The sequence below is a fragment of the Athene cunicularia genome (assembly GCF_003259725.1).
Source record: "Athene cunicularia isolate RWA chromosome 3 unlocalized genomic scaffold, athCun1 chr3_part1, whole genome shotgun sequence".
In the NCBI taxonomy this organism is placed as follows: Eukaryota; Metazoa; Chordata; class Aves; order Strigiformes; family Strigidae; genus Athene; species Athene cunicularia.
The window spans coordinates 89,695,399-89,709,071 of NW_020799097.1; the positions used below are offsets into that span (position 1 = coordinate 89,695,399).

Here is a 13,673-nt window from a genome sequence, read left to right on the forward strand (position 1 = left end):
ACCACAGTCTAGGGCAGGTCAGTTCATGGTCAGAAAATCTTATTTCATTATGCCATTATGTGCTTATAAATGTCTTCAGAATGAGAGCTAAGGCTATGTAACTTCTGTGCTTCAGAACCTCTTATCTGAAGAGTGCAAGATATTTTCAGGGATAAAGCCAATGCTGCTGCCATTTCTTTTCAGAACAATGACCTTAATTGGTTACAAGTTCCAAGGACAAATTTTGCAAGGATGGTGTTTAAAATCAGTATTTTATGGATGACACGTAGAACCATTTAATGCCATGTAAAGGAAGGTGGGCAGAAGCAAAACTACAATAATACTTGGCTAAGAAAAATTCGAGAGCTACAGTTGCTCTAAAATAAACAGCTGTCATCTTTTAAATCAATCTCATAGTGCATTTTGTCATCTGTTTCTTTAGCAAGAGGTATTCATGCTCTCCTCACATGCCATTTTACTTATGTTATTGCTGTCACCTGAGAGCAGTGTTTTAAGCATGAATGCTACCTGACAGAGCAGATAATATAGATGCATCCTGAAATCTGAGTTAGAATGTCATACAAAACATGTCAAACTATGAATATAATGTAGAAAAGAAAAAGTGGCTTTTTATATTGTAGTGTTATTTTCAGCTGTTAAATAGAAAATATAAAAAGAAAATAACTTAGGAAGTAATAAAGGAACATTTATTCGGTTATAGCATCAGCTCTATCATGTAACAGTAGAAAAACTATGGAGCCTTCTAATCCTGGAAGAAATTATTTGAGGGTTAGCATGTGGACTTGGCTGCTGTTTGTCAAGAGGAGATGAGATGGGACTGTCAGTTCTGGGGGAGTTCTAACATAACATCTGCTTCTATTATGATGTGAAGTTTTTGCAAATAGCCAGATTTAATTAATTAAACCTAGCAAGCGAAAGTGAACGTAGCAGAAAAAAAATTGAGTTTCTAAATGTTACCTTCAAAGAAATGCCAAGTGAACAAATTAAATGACTTGAAGCTAAACCCCAAATATGCCCTGTTCAGAAAAATGCAAGCATACATTTTCTAAAAGCTGTAGTTTCAATGGAGAGTTTGATTTGGTTTGTTTTGTTTTCCCTTTCAAAGAAAACTGAATAGCAGTGTTGCTTGTGACACTGATCACCATAGACTTCATAGGTGTTTCAAGGTCTCTGAAGAAAATTAAATATGTTTTGTCTATGAAGGTACCATTCAGGAATGCAGGAAAGCACAAAAGTATCTCCTTTTTTCAAATAAAAATATAAACGTTTTGGGTGCTTTGTACACTTATTTTTAAATTAATTTGGAGACTTTGGTACTTTTGGAGAAACTCAGGTGACATCTAGCTCAAAAGTGATGTTATATACGAAATTCAAATGATGCAGTTACATTGAAACATGAAAAGTCAAAGAAAACTATGAAAAAATAGAAAAAACTAATTGAGATTAACTTTCATTTTGATTAGTTATATCAGCTGCAGTTGAATGTAATTTTAATGATAGTGATTTGTCTTAGTAGTTTACAAGTGGAACTTTTTTTAAAGCAAACCCAAAAAAGCAGTAATATCTCTACTTGCAAGAGCTATGAGCTTAGCCAGTTAGTGTTCTTAGTGACCTGAGTGTAATTGTAGTTTTTAACTTGTATCTTGATACATGCCCCAAAACAACCAACCAAAAAAAAAAATGAACACCTTACCAACAACCTACATAGCTAGTTTTCTTAGAGGAAAGATCAGTGTACTCTATGCTTTCCTTAAGTAGATGTTTAGGGGTGCAGATTCAGCAGGGGGAAAATAAACTTGATGAGTTCACCCAGACTGGTATTTCAAGGGACGTCCTGCAATGGAAGGCTTCAGTTTTTCTTTCAGAGAGCCTGTGAAATTGTGTGCTTAACTTTTTACATACTTGTCCCTGACCCAGACAAGACCTAGCCTTTCCATCTTTTGCACTATCAAATGTTAATTAGAACAGGCTTATTGTTTACAGTACAGTGGAACTGGAATGCTGTGGGATGCTTTCTTGCTTTTATTTAACTCCAGTTACTGTGATGCCATCAGTCATAGCCATACAGACTTGTTCCACTACTAATGTTGATAAATCAATGCAAAATATTTGTATAGCTGTACAGGAAATACTTTCAGCATTAGTTTTCTGCATTCATCTAAAGCAAGAAATCTGCTTATAGTTTGAGAATAAAATGGCATTTGATAAAAGGAAAACTTACTGGGAATTATCTTCTCCTTCTGTCTTTCCGTAATGATTTCTTCTCATAGCAAGTGTCTTTTCAATTACGGTTTCTTTTCATTGCACTGAAAGCTTTTCAACTGAGATGGAAGCAGTCAGGGTTTAATTCTGGTTTTGATGGAGATGTTTCCCTCCTGTTTGGGATCTTTAACTTTCCTTAGTTTAAGGATGTTATTGTGAATGATGAAGGCTGATAAAAGAATGATTAGCAAGTAGTTCAGGATTTGGGGTTTTTTTAAGAACCTTCCTAATTAAGAATCTTATCTTGGGATGAGGAAGGATGCCAGCCAAGCTCTTGTACCAGAGCATCATTTCCTCTTGGTTTAATCTTTTATTTATGATGAGATAGTCTGAAAGTGACCGCATCTTCAGCATGTAATAACCTGTAACGTCATTTAGATAGATGTAATATTAGAAGAATACATATTTTTATTCAATGGGTAGCTATGCTTTTTTCAAATTGTGTTTTGAATTGATTTAATATACCACTGATGAATAAGATCACATTTAATAAAGCTCATTTGTTTGATCATGAAAGGGTGTGTTTTAATTCTAATTCTGGTCCTCAGAGTTCTTATCTGTTAAGCTCCCTATACTTGTAGTCAATTATGAGAAGTCTCTGAATGTGCCAAGGACAAAAATAATCTTGATTACTTAGAGGATAATAGAACATGGGGTCTCCGACAAACTATCAAATGCACTTAAGCCTTATTAAAGTGTTGGACTAGCAGAGATACAAATCAAATTGTCTGTATATATTGGTTCTACAGAATTAAGCTCTACTTTCAGATACACTGCCTTAGCAAGCTTGGAACACTGATGGAACAGTTTGGGAGGTTTACATCTGTACTTAATGGAAAACTCTACACTCAAAATTATAGTACCGAGTAAGCAGTATTCAGTAGTTGATTTTGCTGAGAATATTTATACATCATGAAATAAGTATAAGGGACATACAATATATTTGCTTTACACTTAATGCTCAAGATTACAGATTTAATTTTTATGTCTTTATTTTTAAGCTGGTCCAAGTAGTGCCATTGGAGCTCAGGAAAGTACTGCCCAGTTGTTGGTGTCAGATCCAAACCTCATTCATGTGTTAGTGAAATTTCTTTCCGGCACTAATCCTCATGGAACAAATCAACACAGTCCACAGGTAACTAGTAATTAAAATAAGAGAAAACCCCTTCCTAATAGGATTTCAGTACACTTGATATGAGTACGTGTTACTCATAATCTGTTATATCCTTGGCTTGTTTCTTTTTGCTTACAGTTTTAGCTGTTTCTCATGAACAACCTCAGGGAAGTTCATATTGGTGATACACTCTGAGCAGTGATCATACATTTTTACAACTATCTTGAAACTTTGTCATAGGGAAAGAATGCCATGCAATGTGTCAGTGAATGTGTTCCATGTTAGGATTCCTTAGTTGCACGCTCCAGAAAAGTAACTTCAGTTAATTTCCTGAAGTCTTGTTGGATTGGGATAAAAATGCCAATGAAGGCTAAGTTTAAATATCTGATAATTACAGAATTTAAGGTTATGTTTTTATTTTCTCCCTGTTTCTGAATTCATGTGGTGTTTCTCCTAATTTCAACTAATGTCTTTTTGCTTTTTGCAGTTTTTGAAACATCTGTGATTAGTGATTTTAAAAAAAAGCCCAAGTTAACTTAATTGTATGTAATATTTGACAGGAGTCTCAGGAACACTTAGTTGAGAGAGAAAACACCTGGTATTTCCAGTATTTTCCAAAAAATACAGTCTTTTCCAGAACTTAAACATTGCACAGTGCCATTAATTTAAAACGCTTATACGTAAAGGTGTAGTTTGTGTAAAGACATTCAGATTAGCACAGAAGTGTATTGTGTGAAGCACAGTATACATTACTGAAAAGACAAAATCTCAAGCTGCAAAAAGAGTCTTAGGCAAAGAATTATTTGCTTTTTTCTCAAGATTAATAATAGAAAAATAGATAACTCAATATGGAATAGTTGTGTGAAAACCCCATCAAATTTTTCAGAAAGCAAGCTAAGCTACATAGTAGTTTTCTGTTCTTAGAAAATGTCCTTCTTAGATATGACTTAATGTTCTTGAAGACATTTCAGTTTTATATAATACATGTTAAAATGCCTTTTCCTCTAGGTTGGGCCAACAGCGACGCAAGCTATGCAAGAATTTCTCACTCGATTACAAGTTCACCTTTCTTCAACTTGTCCTCAGATGTTCAGTGAATTTTTATTGAAATTAATACATATACTTTCAACAGAAAGGTAAATTGTAATTTTATTTTTTCCTTTCATGCCCTCTTTGTGTTTAAAATCTGTGCAAGTGTGAATCACAACTAAGATGTATATGTCCCACCCTGTCATACTGTCAAGTTGTATATGGATGGAGATCTTTGGTGTGGTTGGAGCACTACCAACTGGATCTGAGCTGCTTCTTTCACATGGAAGTGTGACTGGAATCCACACCCAACCGTCCATGTGTGAGGGACAGTGAATAGAAGCACTAAACAGTTGTTTGCACTGATTTTCTCTAGAGCTAAGATACAGGCCTTGTTAAAGTAATCCCTAGATAAGGGCACTGTTGATGAGCTTGTGTATAAAAAAAGAAAAATGTATTCTAAGATGCCTGAATTAATGAAAGATTCTAGAAGTTATTGTAGATCGTGAAAATAGTATGGATGGCTTTTATAACATGGTAGGATGAAATATGAGATTGCATAATCCTATTTATGCAGTGCGCATATTTATTGCTTTGTCTTTTTTTTTCCTCTTTTCCTCACTTGAGAGTGGAAACCCTCCTCTGTCTCACTCTTCTGGGGCCTATTGATGTCTTGTCTCCTCACTAGTGTAAAGAAATGCTGCTGCCCAGAGGAGAGATAAGACCTTATGGTTTGTCTCTTACAGCTGTGCCTCTTCAAGGCTAGGTTGATGAGCAGAATAAGGCTGTTGTGTATATGGCAATACACCGAAAATGTGGCAATTGTTTGGTCTGAAGTACATTAAGAATTATCATTTATTTCTGGTATTGATGTTCTGCTCATTCCAAGGCAAAGGCTTTCTGTAATTGGGGATGAGCTTCCTCAGTTTCTGGCTTCCCAGTAGAGGGCACTTTGGTGTTATCTATTCTTTAATCATACAGAGAACATTTTCTGCCTTCTCTAAAAGATCTGACCTTAATAAGTTAAATTGAATGAGTGGTGTTTACCAGGTTACATTGCTATCAATCACTTATACAAGAAATATCATAATAGAATAAAATCACTAATTCACAGTGAATCTTGGAATGTGTGTCTGCGTGCTATAATTAATTTGAAATAAGCTAATGAGACCACTGAAAGGACAGTTTTTGAAATGTGTTAGATGTATTTTTGAGACAAACCAGAGGTGGGACTGAAGCAAACAACCAGAAAAGGGTTCAGATGGTTATTTCTAAAACCTCAGATAATTAATGAAATATACCATGTCTGATCAGAGCATAAGACTAATTGTGAAGAAAATCAGTATTTTACTGTTAGAACTAATTAAATGTCAAATACTTTTTTCAGGGCTATTTCTATAAACTAGTTTGTTTAGTATCTAATTTTAAGAGTTATAGTAAGATTAATCACTGTCAAAAGATACAGAGAAATATATCAAAAATCAGTAACTCACATTTTAGGAATTAGCATCAGTTTTATTTTTTAAATATACTGATTCAAAAAGTTCACTTTGTAGTCCACCAATGTACATATAAAACCAGCTGGGAGAATAAACATCCCTAAAACAGATTCTTCAAGCATTCATCATACAAGTACCAACCTGTGATAGTTTGAGTACCTTCTTGTGGACTTATGTATAGTTACTATTTAGATAGCTAAAACCTAGCCATTCTTTCTACCTGACAGGGGTGGGGGGTGGGGGAAGAAACACAGGACAGGGAAGATCAAAATCAACAAACCTATGGGAAGAAAATACCCATCATGATTTCCTGTTAGAAAACAAATAATCCTGATTATATTAAAGTACTGGATGACTTCTTCCCATGAAGTTTCCCAGCAAACATACGAAATTTTCACCCACCACTGAACAAGGCTGTATTCCAAGGCTATACCTACAAAATTAACTGAATTATTATATAAATATATGTATCCTAGACTTTTTCAAAGGAAACTTTAATCCTTAGTGGTATCAGGAAAGTGATAGTATGAGCAAGTTCTACAGTCTGTGTGATGACCAGTATATTAAAAAGTTGTGAATGCTTGACTGGTATGAAAGATGAGATTGTGCTTCAATATGCATTTCTGAAAATGACTGGATTTTTATTTATTGAAAGTCTGGTGTGCTTTTTCATTCTTAAAACAGATACAAAAACACCAACAAACAACAAGCAACTAAATCTGTTTACCTTGTTAATATTGAACAATGTAATATCATTTTTATTTTTTCTTTCAGGGGTGCTTTCCAGACAGGCCAGGGACCCTTGGATGCACAAGTGAAACTCTTGGAATTTACCCTGGAACAGAATTTTGAAGTTGTATCAGTTAGCACTATTTCTGCAGTAATTGAGTCTATAACCTTCCTTGTGCATCATTACATTACATGTTCAGACAAAGTGATGTCTCGCAGCGGCTCAGACAGTTCTGTGGGTGCTCGAGCATGTTTTGGAGGGCTTTTTGCCAATATTATCCGTCCAGGTGATGCTAAAGCAGTTTGTGGAGAAATGACAAGGGATCAACTTATGTTTGATTTGTTAAAGCTGGTCAACATTCTAGTTCAGCTGCCTCTTTCCAGTAACCGAGAGTATAGTGCCCGTGTTCCAGTAGCAAGCAGTACTACAGACAGTGTTTCTGATGAAGAAAAGGTTTCGGGAGGCAAAGATGGCAATGGAAGCAACCCTAATACTCAAGGATCAACTGCGTATGTGGCAGACTTGGTGTTAGCCAACCAACAAATTATGAGCCAGATTTTGTCTGCACTTGGACAGTGTAACAGCAGTGCTATGGCAATGATTATTGGTAGGTATTTTGTAAATAAAACAGAAAATCTTTTGGGGTGATGAAACAAAACTTTAACAAAACCATAAATTATGTGTAGACATGAAAGAATGTGTCACAGAAATTACAGGAAAAAAGAGACTGGTAAGTGAAAGGGAGGACAGGTACATGGAAAAAAAACCTAACATGAGGTGGGTGGGAGACAATGGTTAAAACCAAACAGGAAAGCATTTGGCATTTGAATTTGCTGAATCTCAGAATGGTCAGTGTTGAATGGTCAGGGCCTCAGGAGATGTCTGGTTCAGCTTCCCTGCACAGAGAGGGTCAGCTGAGACTCTGCCTTAGAGAACAGGTTGCTCATTACCTTGTCCAGTTGGGTTTCTAATTCCCCAAGGGTGGAAACTCCACAACTGCCCTGGACAACCTGTTACAATGTTCAGTTCTTAAAGTAGAAAATCCTTTTTCTTATGTTTAAATGGAATTTCCTATGTTTCAGTCTGTGCCCCTCGCATGCCTATGTGCATGGTTTAGAATTAGTCTTCAGTTTGTACTACAGACACATTACCTCAGTTGTTCTGTATGTATTGCATTTTTGCCTTTTTTTATTCATTTATGAAAAAGACAAATTACACTTGTGGCCCTTGCACAGAATACATAAACTTTCTATTCCTCTGTTTCACCAGAAATCTCATTAACATCATGTTCTGGGAGTTCCAGTCATGTATTTGTGGGTGGGATCTTCTGGCTCCAAACAAGTGAGGAAGCTGATGATACTTTCAACAGCAAAGTTGCTGTTTGTCAGACATGTGCCTAAGGTGCATTTTTTCAGAGAGTCTATTTTTATGTGACTTGCTTGTGAGCTGTGATGATAGCATAGAGTTAATTTGTACAAATTAAACCACTGACTGAAATACTGTGAATGTTTCTGCACGCACAAAACTGAAAAAACATTTTGCAGGAGCATAGGCAAAGAGCTTGAAGTCCATTTCAGGCATAATAGTTGTAAAATTGTAGTGATTTTCTTTGTTTTGAAGAAAGTCTCTGGCCTTTTCTGTGCTATTCTCTTTTAAACAGATGTGGAACTGTTAACCAATCCTATTACCAGAAAACAGTGTACTTTTTGGATGATAGCATGTGAATGTTAGGCCTGTGGTTCATTTTGGCATAAAAGCAATTGAGGAAGAAGTAGTAATCTTCAGTAGTCAAATTAAACAGCAGGCAGAATTTGAGAAGCCTGGATTGTGCTGTTGGAACCTTCCTGAAATTAATTCCAGAACGTCTCCTACTTTACTCAGGGTAGTTGGTGTCATATTGCATGTATGCTGTGATCACTGAAATTTAGTTTGTTCTAGGGATGATGATTTGTTCTGAGTATGTGTTTCTTTGGAGTGGAATTCTGATATTCTTCTCCTCAACTTTGATGTCTTTCTAAACCACCGATTTCTATCCAGCAGTTTTTTTGCATTTTTAAAAAGGCAATTTGGAAAGATAGTGTTGTTTCAAAATGTTTTTCACTGAATTCAGGATACTGGGCTAGCTGATCCCTTCAGTGGATTGTTCCTCCCAAGGACTTTTAATATAGGTTATTGAAGCTAATTTATATGTCTATTGGGAATATGTAACACAGCTATTTGTGGTTTAGTTCCTTCATGAAAAACTGTATCAAGCTCTCTCCAGACAATTTCTGTGAACAAAACATTTCTCCAGGACCGCAGTCAAGTTTCTATAGGATTCAAAAATCAGTTATCAGCATAGAGTAAACATGTAATAGTTAATGCATTGAGCTAGCTACCCAGAAAAGATAAACAAGACAATGTCTGCAGATGTGTACTGGTAAGTAGTGACTCTAGTGTCAGAATCTATGCTAATAATGTTAATTTACTGCACCTGGCAAGCCAGCTGGTCAGAAACCAGGATGGCCTTGAGTAATTCACTTGTCACATGAAGTTAAAACATTTGTTTCATTTTCTTTATGACCATTTTTTCTATTCATTTCATTATGTTTTTATGCTTTGTCATTGACAATACTATGAAAATCATGCAACTAACAGTATTCCCCTCCTATCCTACCTTCTCACCTCAGAGTCTTCACAGCAAACTCAACCTTAGTTGGCTTCAGCTCCATTATTCATGCCATTTAACTTTACTAGACCATGCAGAGGCTGAGTCTTAAGACTTTTCTTTCTCTATCTGCATGCATCCAGTGCTTACCAGGATTTTCTTTCTTGACAGTTTGAAGATGATTATAGTACTACAACTGTCAATTCTCTTGACAAAATGTTTCTCTAAGGCATGTTCACATGAACACATTTTTTTTTAATTATTATTTGTTAGTATAACTCCAGTTTCTCTAAATGAAATGGGATTATTCTATCGATACCCTCCACTGAAATCTAAAACCGCTTTTAAATGCTCTTCCAGATTGATATCATGTGCTTTGTAAGACAGTTGTATTTACGGAGATAATCTCTTCCTTGGGCTTCCTTTTGCTTTCCATCCTAAATTTCAGCAATGCATAATCAATATTGCCAAATACTTACATTCAGTAAATCCTCATGAATAAATCCTGAGCTGTAACACTGAGGAGAAGAATTCTGAGAGAGGTATTTCTGATATATATGTTAAGTGTTTGGGGGATTTTGGCTGCACAAGTGGACTTAGATTATTATCTGAAAAAAATCTGAAATATTTGTTAGTTGCCTCTGGCTAGGATTGATTCCAATCCATGTAGTCCTTACTCTGTTTCCTTCACTAATTACTTTCCTCTTTATGGTCATATCTAAAATTGGATTTAAATTCCCTGACTTCCTGGGTCAAGCTTTCATATTATACCGTAAAGAAGGTAGCATGTATTTGAGAGCACCAATAATAATTTATATGATCCTGAAAATTAGCCCATTTATAGTTTGTAAAATCCATGCGAACATTTAATTCAAAGGAAATTTAAATATCCCTGAGTTCTCTTATGTGCTGTAGTGGTTTGTTAGGACTTGGTTTCTGACCTTTGAACTGTTTCTATTTCTGCTAAGGTGCAAGTGGCTTACATCTCACTAAACATGAAAACTTTCATGGTGGCTTAGATGCAATATCAGTTGGAGATGGGTTGTTCACTATCCTGACAACGCTTAGTAAAAAAGCATCAACGGTGCAAGTGATGCTGCAGCCAATTCTTACCTACATGGCCTGTGGGTACATGGGAAGACAGGTAAGCTCCCTTAGGTCTGCTGTGCTTCAAGGGAGTTATAGGTTAGTTGATACTGTAACCTATAATAAGCTCAGAAAACTGAGCTACTTCTATGTAAAGGAAATGTTAACATTTTTCCAACCCCGCTTCACTTTCGTGTTGAAGTTAGGAAGCCTCTCTTTGTTGTCCATGGTAGGAGGAGAGAGAGATTTTCTGTACTGACACTTTAACATTCCCATAAATGTTTCTGGCTAAAAGCTCGAAGATAGACTGAATATTTTATTATGTGCAGGTGGGAAACACATTTATTGTGTTCGTATTAGTGGGGTTTTTTAATGCTCAATATTCTTATTTCCCTTCAGCTGCTTACCCCAGTAGTTTGATCTTTTCCTTAACACAAAGGCTTCTCCTACATAAGTGAACCATGTGGAATATGAGATTGCTATTTTTTGGCAGAGAGGTCAACTGTGGTGGCATTTCCTCCCTGGAATTTTTGCCTACTAAAAGGGGAAGCTAACAGTAGTCATAATTATTTCTGTCATACCACTTTTGTATGAAACCATGTACTTCTTAACTGGAAATACATAATTTCTTCTGTGTTTCTTCTAGGGGTCTCTTGCCACTTGTCAGTTATCTGAGCCACTGCTCTGGTTCATTTTACGAGTGTTGGATACAAGTGAGGCACTGAAGGCTTTCCATGATATGGGTAACAATGTCTTTTCTTTAGCTGTATCAGCTAAAAGGTTTATTGTAGATATTTTTGGCACTTAAAGAAGGAGTACAGATATGTGTCTGGAGGAGCAAATTTACTAAATAAGCCTTTGCTTGCTTAGAATTTATTGCATGGTTCTGAATAGTGTTGGTTTCCCCCTGCCCCCCCCTCCATTTTACACAGGTGGTGTTCAGCTTATTTGTAACAACATGGTAACGAGCACAAGAGCTATTGTTAACACAGCAAGAAGTATGGTTTCGACTATTATGAAATTTCTTGATTCTGGTCCCACCAAAGCAACAGATAGCAGTTTGAAAGCTAGAGTGCTAGCTTCTGAGCCTGATAATGCAGAAGGAATACACAATTTTGCACCTTTGGGTAAGTAATACTTCCTTTCTCCTACATTAATATCCACTGGTCATTTGAATCTTTATCAAGTTCTTAACAAAAAATATTGTGATAGTGTCAAATGTTGCTATACTATTAAATCTAAACAGAGGGTTTACTGTTTCAAGGTGTTGGGGGAGGTTAGTCCCATCTCTGCAGACCTTGTGTGGATAGGGGAAAGAAGGAAAGGGAGTGATGTGTATCTGATGTAGTCATGCATCAAGGTGGGCCCCTTCCTCCTCCAGTAGGGCAAGAAGTACCCAGTTCCAGCCCACCATCTGCCACAGATACACTAAGACTCACTTGACTTTACTTAAGGCACATTAGGCTTGATGGAGCTGTTACAGAGGCATAGCAAAGTTGGATGACAAAGAATAACCCCAGACTGGGTCAAATAAAGCAGAAGAAGCTGGAGCATAGGGCTGATATTGCTGATGCTGCTCTCACACCTGCACCTAATGGCTCCAGCATTGCCTGCATGAATGTTTGTTAGAATTGAAGTGCTGTTTTGGGATCAATACAATGGCTGCCAATTAATTAAAATGCACGTGTTTAAAAATGTAGATGTACTCTGCTATCTTACAAAGGCTTCTTTTCACTACAGGTGTTTCACTGTTTTCTGTTGATGCCCAGTAGCTTACCATAACCCATGAATGTATTCATACAGTGTATCTTACTGTCAAGAGGGGAAAAAGAAATGATTATTTTTAAAATTTCTGGAGAAGTTGTCAAACAAGAAAGAAATCCATTCAGTCCTGTCATTGAAGAGTATCAAAAATAATGACAGGAAAAAAAAAGGTTTATTTGGCAGAATACAGGTCTGTTAGAAATCCTGTACCTTGCTCTTCACAAATTCCTAAACAGTAAATTTTGAGAATCCTGCAAATGTTGGTATTTGATTACTTTAAGTAGTAAAAATCCTAAGCATATATGGTGGTGGATTCTTGCATGCCTTATCTCCCGACTTGCAAAGTGCTGCAGTTCTTGGTGTTCTGCTATGTGTGCATCTATCTTAATATCTTACTTTCAGTCAGGAGTGTGTTGTTGAAATTAACCTCTGGGTGTTCTCACTAACTACACTCTGATTCCCATCATGTAGTGTTCTTTGAGAGACTAACTCCATTAATTTGGGGTGAAAGTCTATCAAAATGTGTCCAGGAATTCACCTCCAGCTGCTTCTAAGTATTCAGTCATGGGGCCAGGCTAGAGTTACTTTAAAGTAAAATGCTGCAAGTACCTGTAGTTTGAACAGCACAAGTCTGGTCTTGTTGTGCCACACTACTTGCTAAAAAAGACATAACCTGTATTTTCCTACTACATTCTTAACTCACATTAAGATTAGAAAAATAAGCAGCTGCGGTGATCAATATTTTTTTAATTCTAGTGTCTCTTTTAGAAAAAAGTTTTCATGTGAAACAACCCTTTTTAAAGGTTTGCAGACTTTGACTATTAAGTCATTTATGTTATCATTGTAACATTTAAACCTTTAAAGCCTTCATTATATATACTGTGAATTAACTGAATTCAAGTTCTAAGCATGCTTTCAACCTGCACCTGTTTGGTTGGTTTGTTTTTGTAAGGCGCTCTTGATAGGAAGTTCAGGATTTTGGTAGCAAGTGTCCCCTAGCAGATTTTCAAGCACATGCATATGCATGTGGATATGTAAACAGCCTATGTAAAACAGTCTGAGTAAAAGAAAACTATCTTGGCAGTTGTCATTATTACATGTGGGATGTTACCAATAAACCAAAACAGGTGAGATAGGAATAAAAAGCCTTTTCCACAGTTCAGGTTGTAAATTAATCTGGGGTTTATTAATAAGCATTAATAATCAATGTAAATGGTGCTGGTTTTGAAGGTTCAATCACCTCAAGCAGTCCCACTGCCCAACCTGCTGAAGTGCTGTTGCAGGCTACTCCTCCCCACAGACGAGCTCGGTCTGCTGCATGGTCCTATATATTTTTACCTGAGGAAGCTTGGTGTGACCTCACGATTCACCTTCCCGCGGCCGTGCTGCTCAAGGAGATCCACATCCAGCCTCACCTGGCCTCTCTGGCAAGTAAGTAGATTCACTGACATGGATGCCGGTTTGAAAATTTGAAGGGTAGAGTTTAGAAACAATACAAAGTGTACATATCAGAGGAACTAAAGCTTACAGGTTTGAAGAATT

General features: G+C 36.5%; 1 protein-coding gene across 1 annotated transcript in view; it reads left to right on the forward strand.

Moving 5' to 3' along the window:
* Positions 1-13,673, forward strand: part of BIRC6 (baculoviral IAP repeat containing 6) — a 172,866-nt gene that overhangs the window by 71,462 nt on the left and 87,731 nt on the right. Inside the window, exons 44-50 of the mRNA XM_026844602.1 lie at positions 3,264-3,397; positions 4,385-4,512; positions 6,679-7,241; positions 10,250-10,425; positions 11,014-11,110; positions 11,300-11,494; positions 13,362-13,562. Coding sequence (XP_026700403.1) covers positions 3,264-3,397; positions 4,385-4,512; positions 6,679-7,241; positions 10,250-10,425; positions 11,014-11,110; positions 11,300-11,494; positions 13,362-13,562 — 1,494 coding nt within the window. The remainder of the gene's footprint in view (positions 1-3,263; positions 3,398-4,384; positions 4,513-6,678; positions 7,242-10,249; positions 10,426-11,013; positions 11,111-11,299; positions 11,495-13,361; positions 13,563-13,673) is intronic.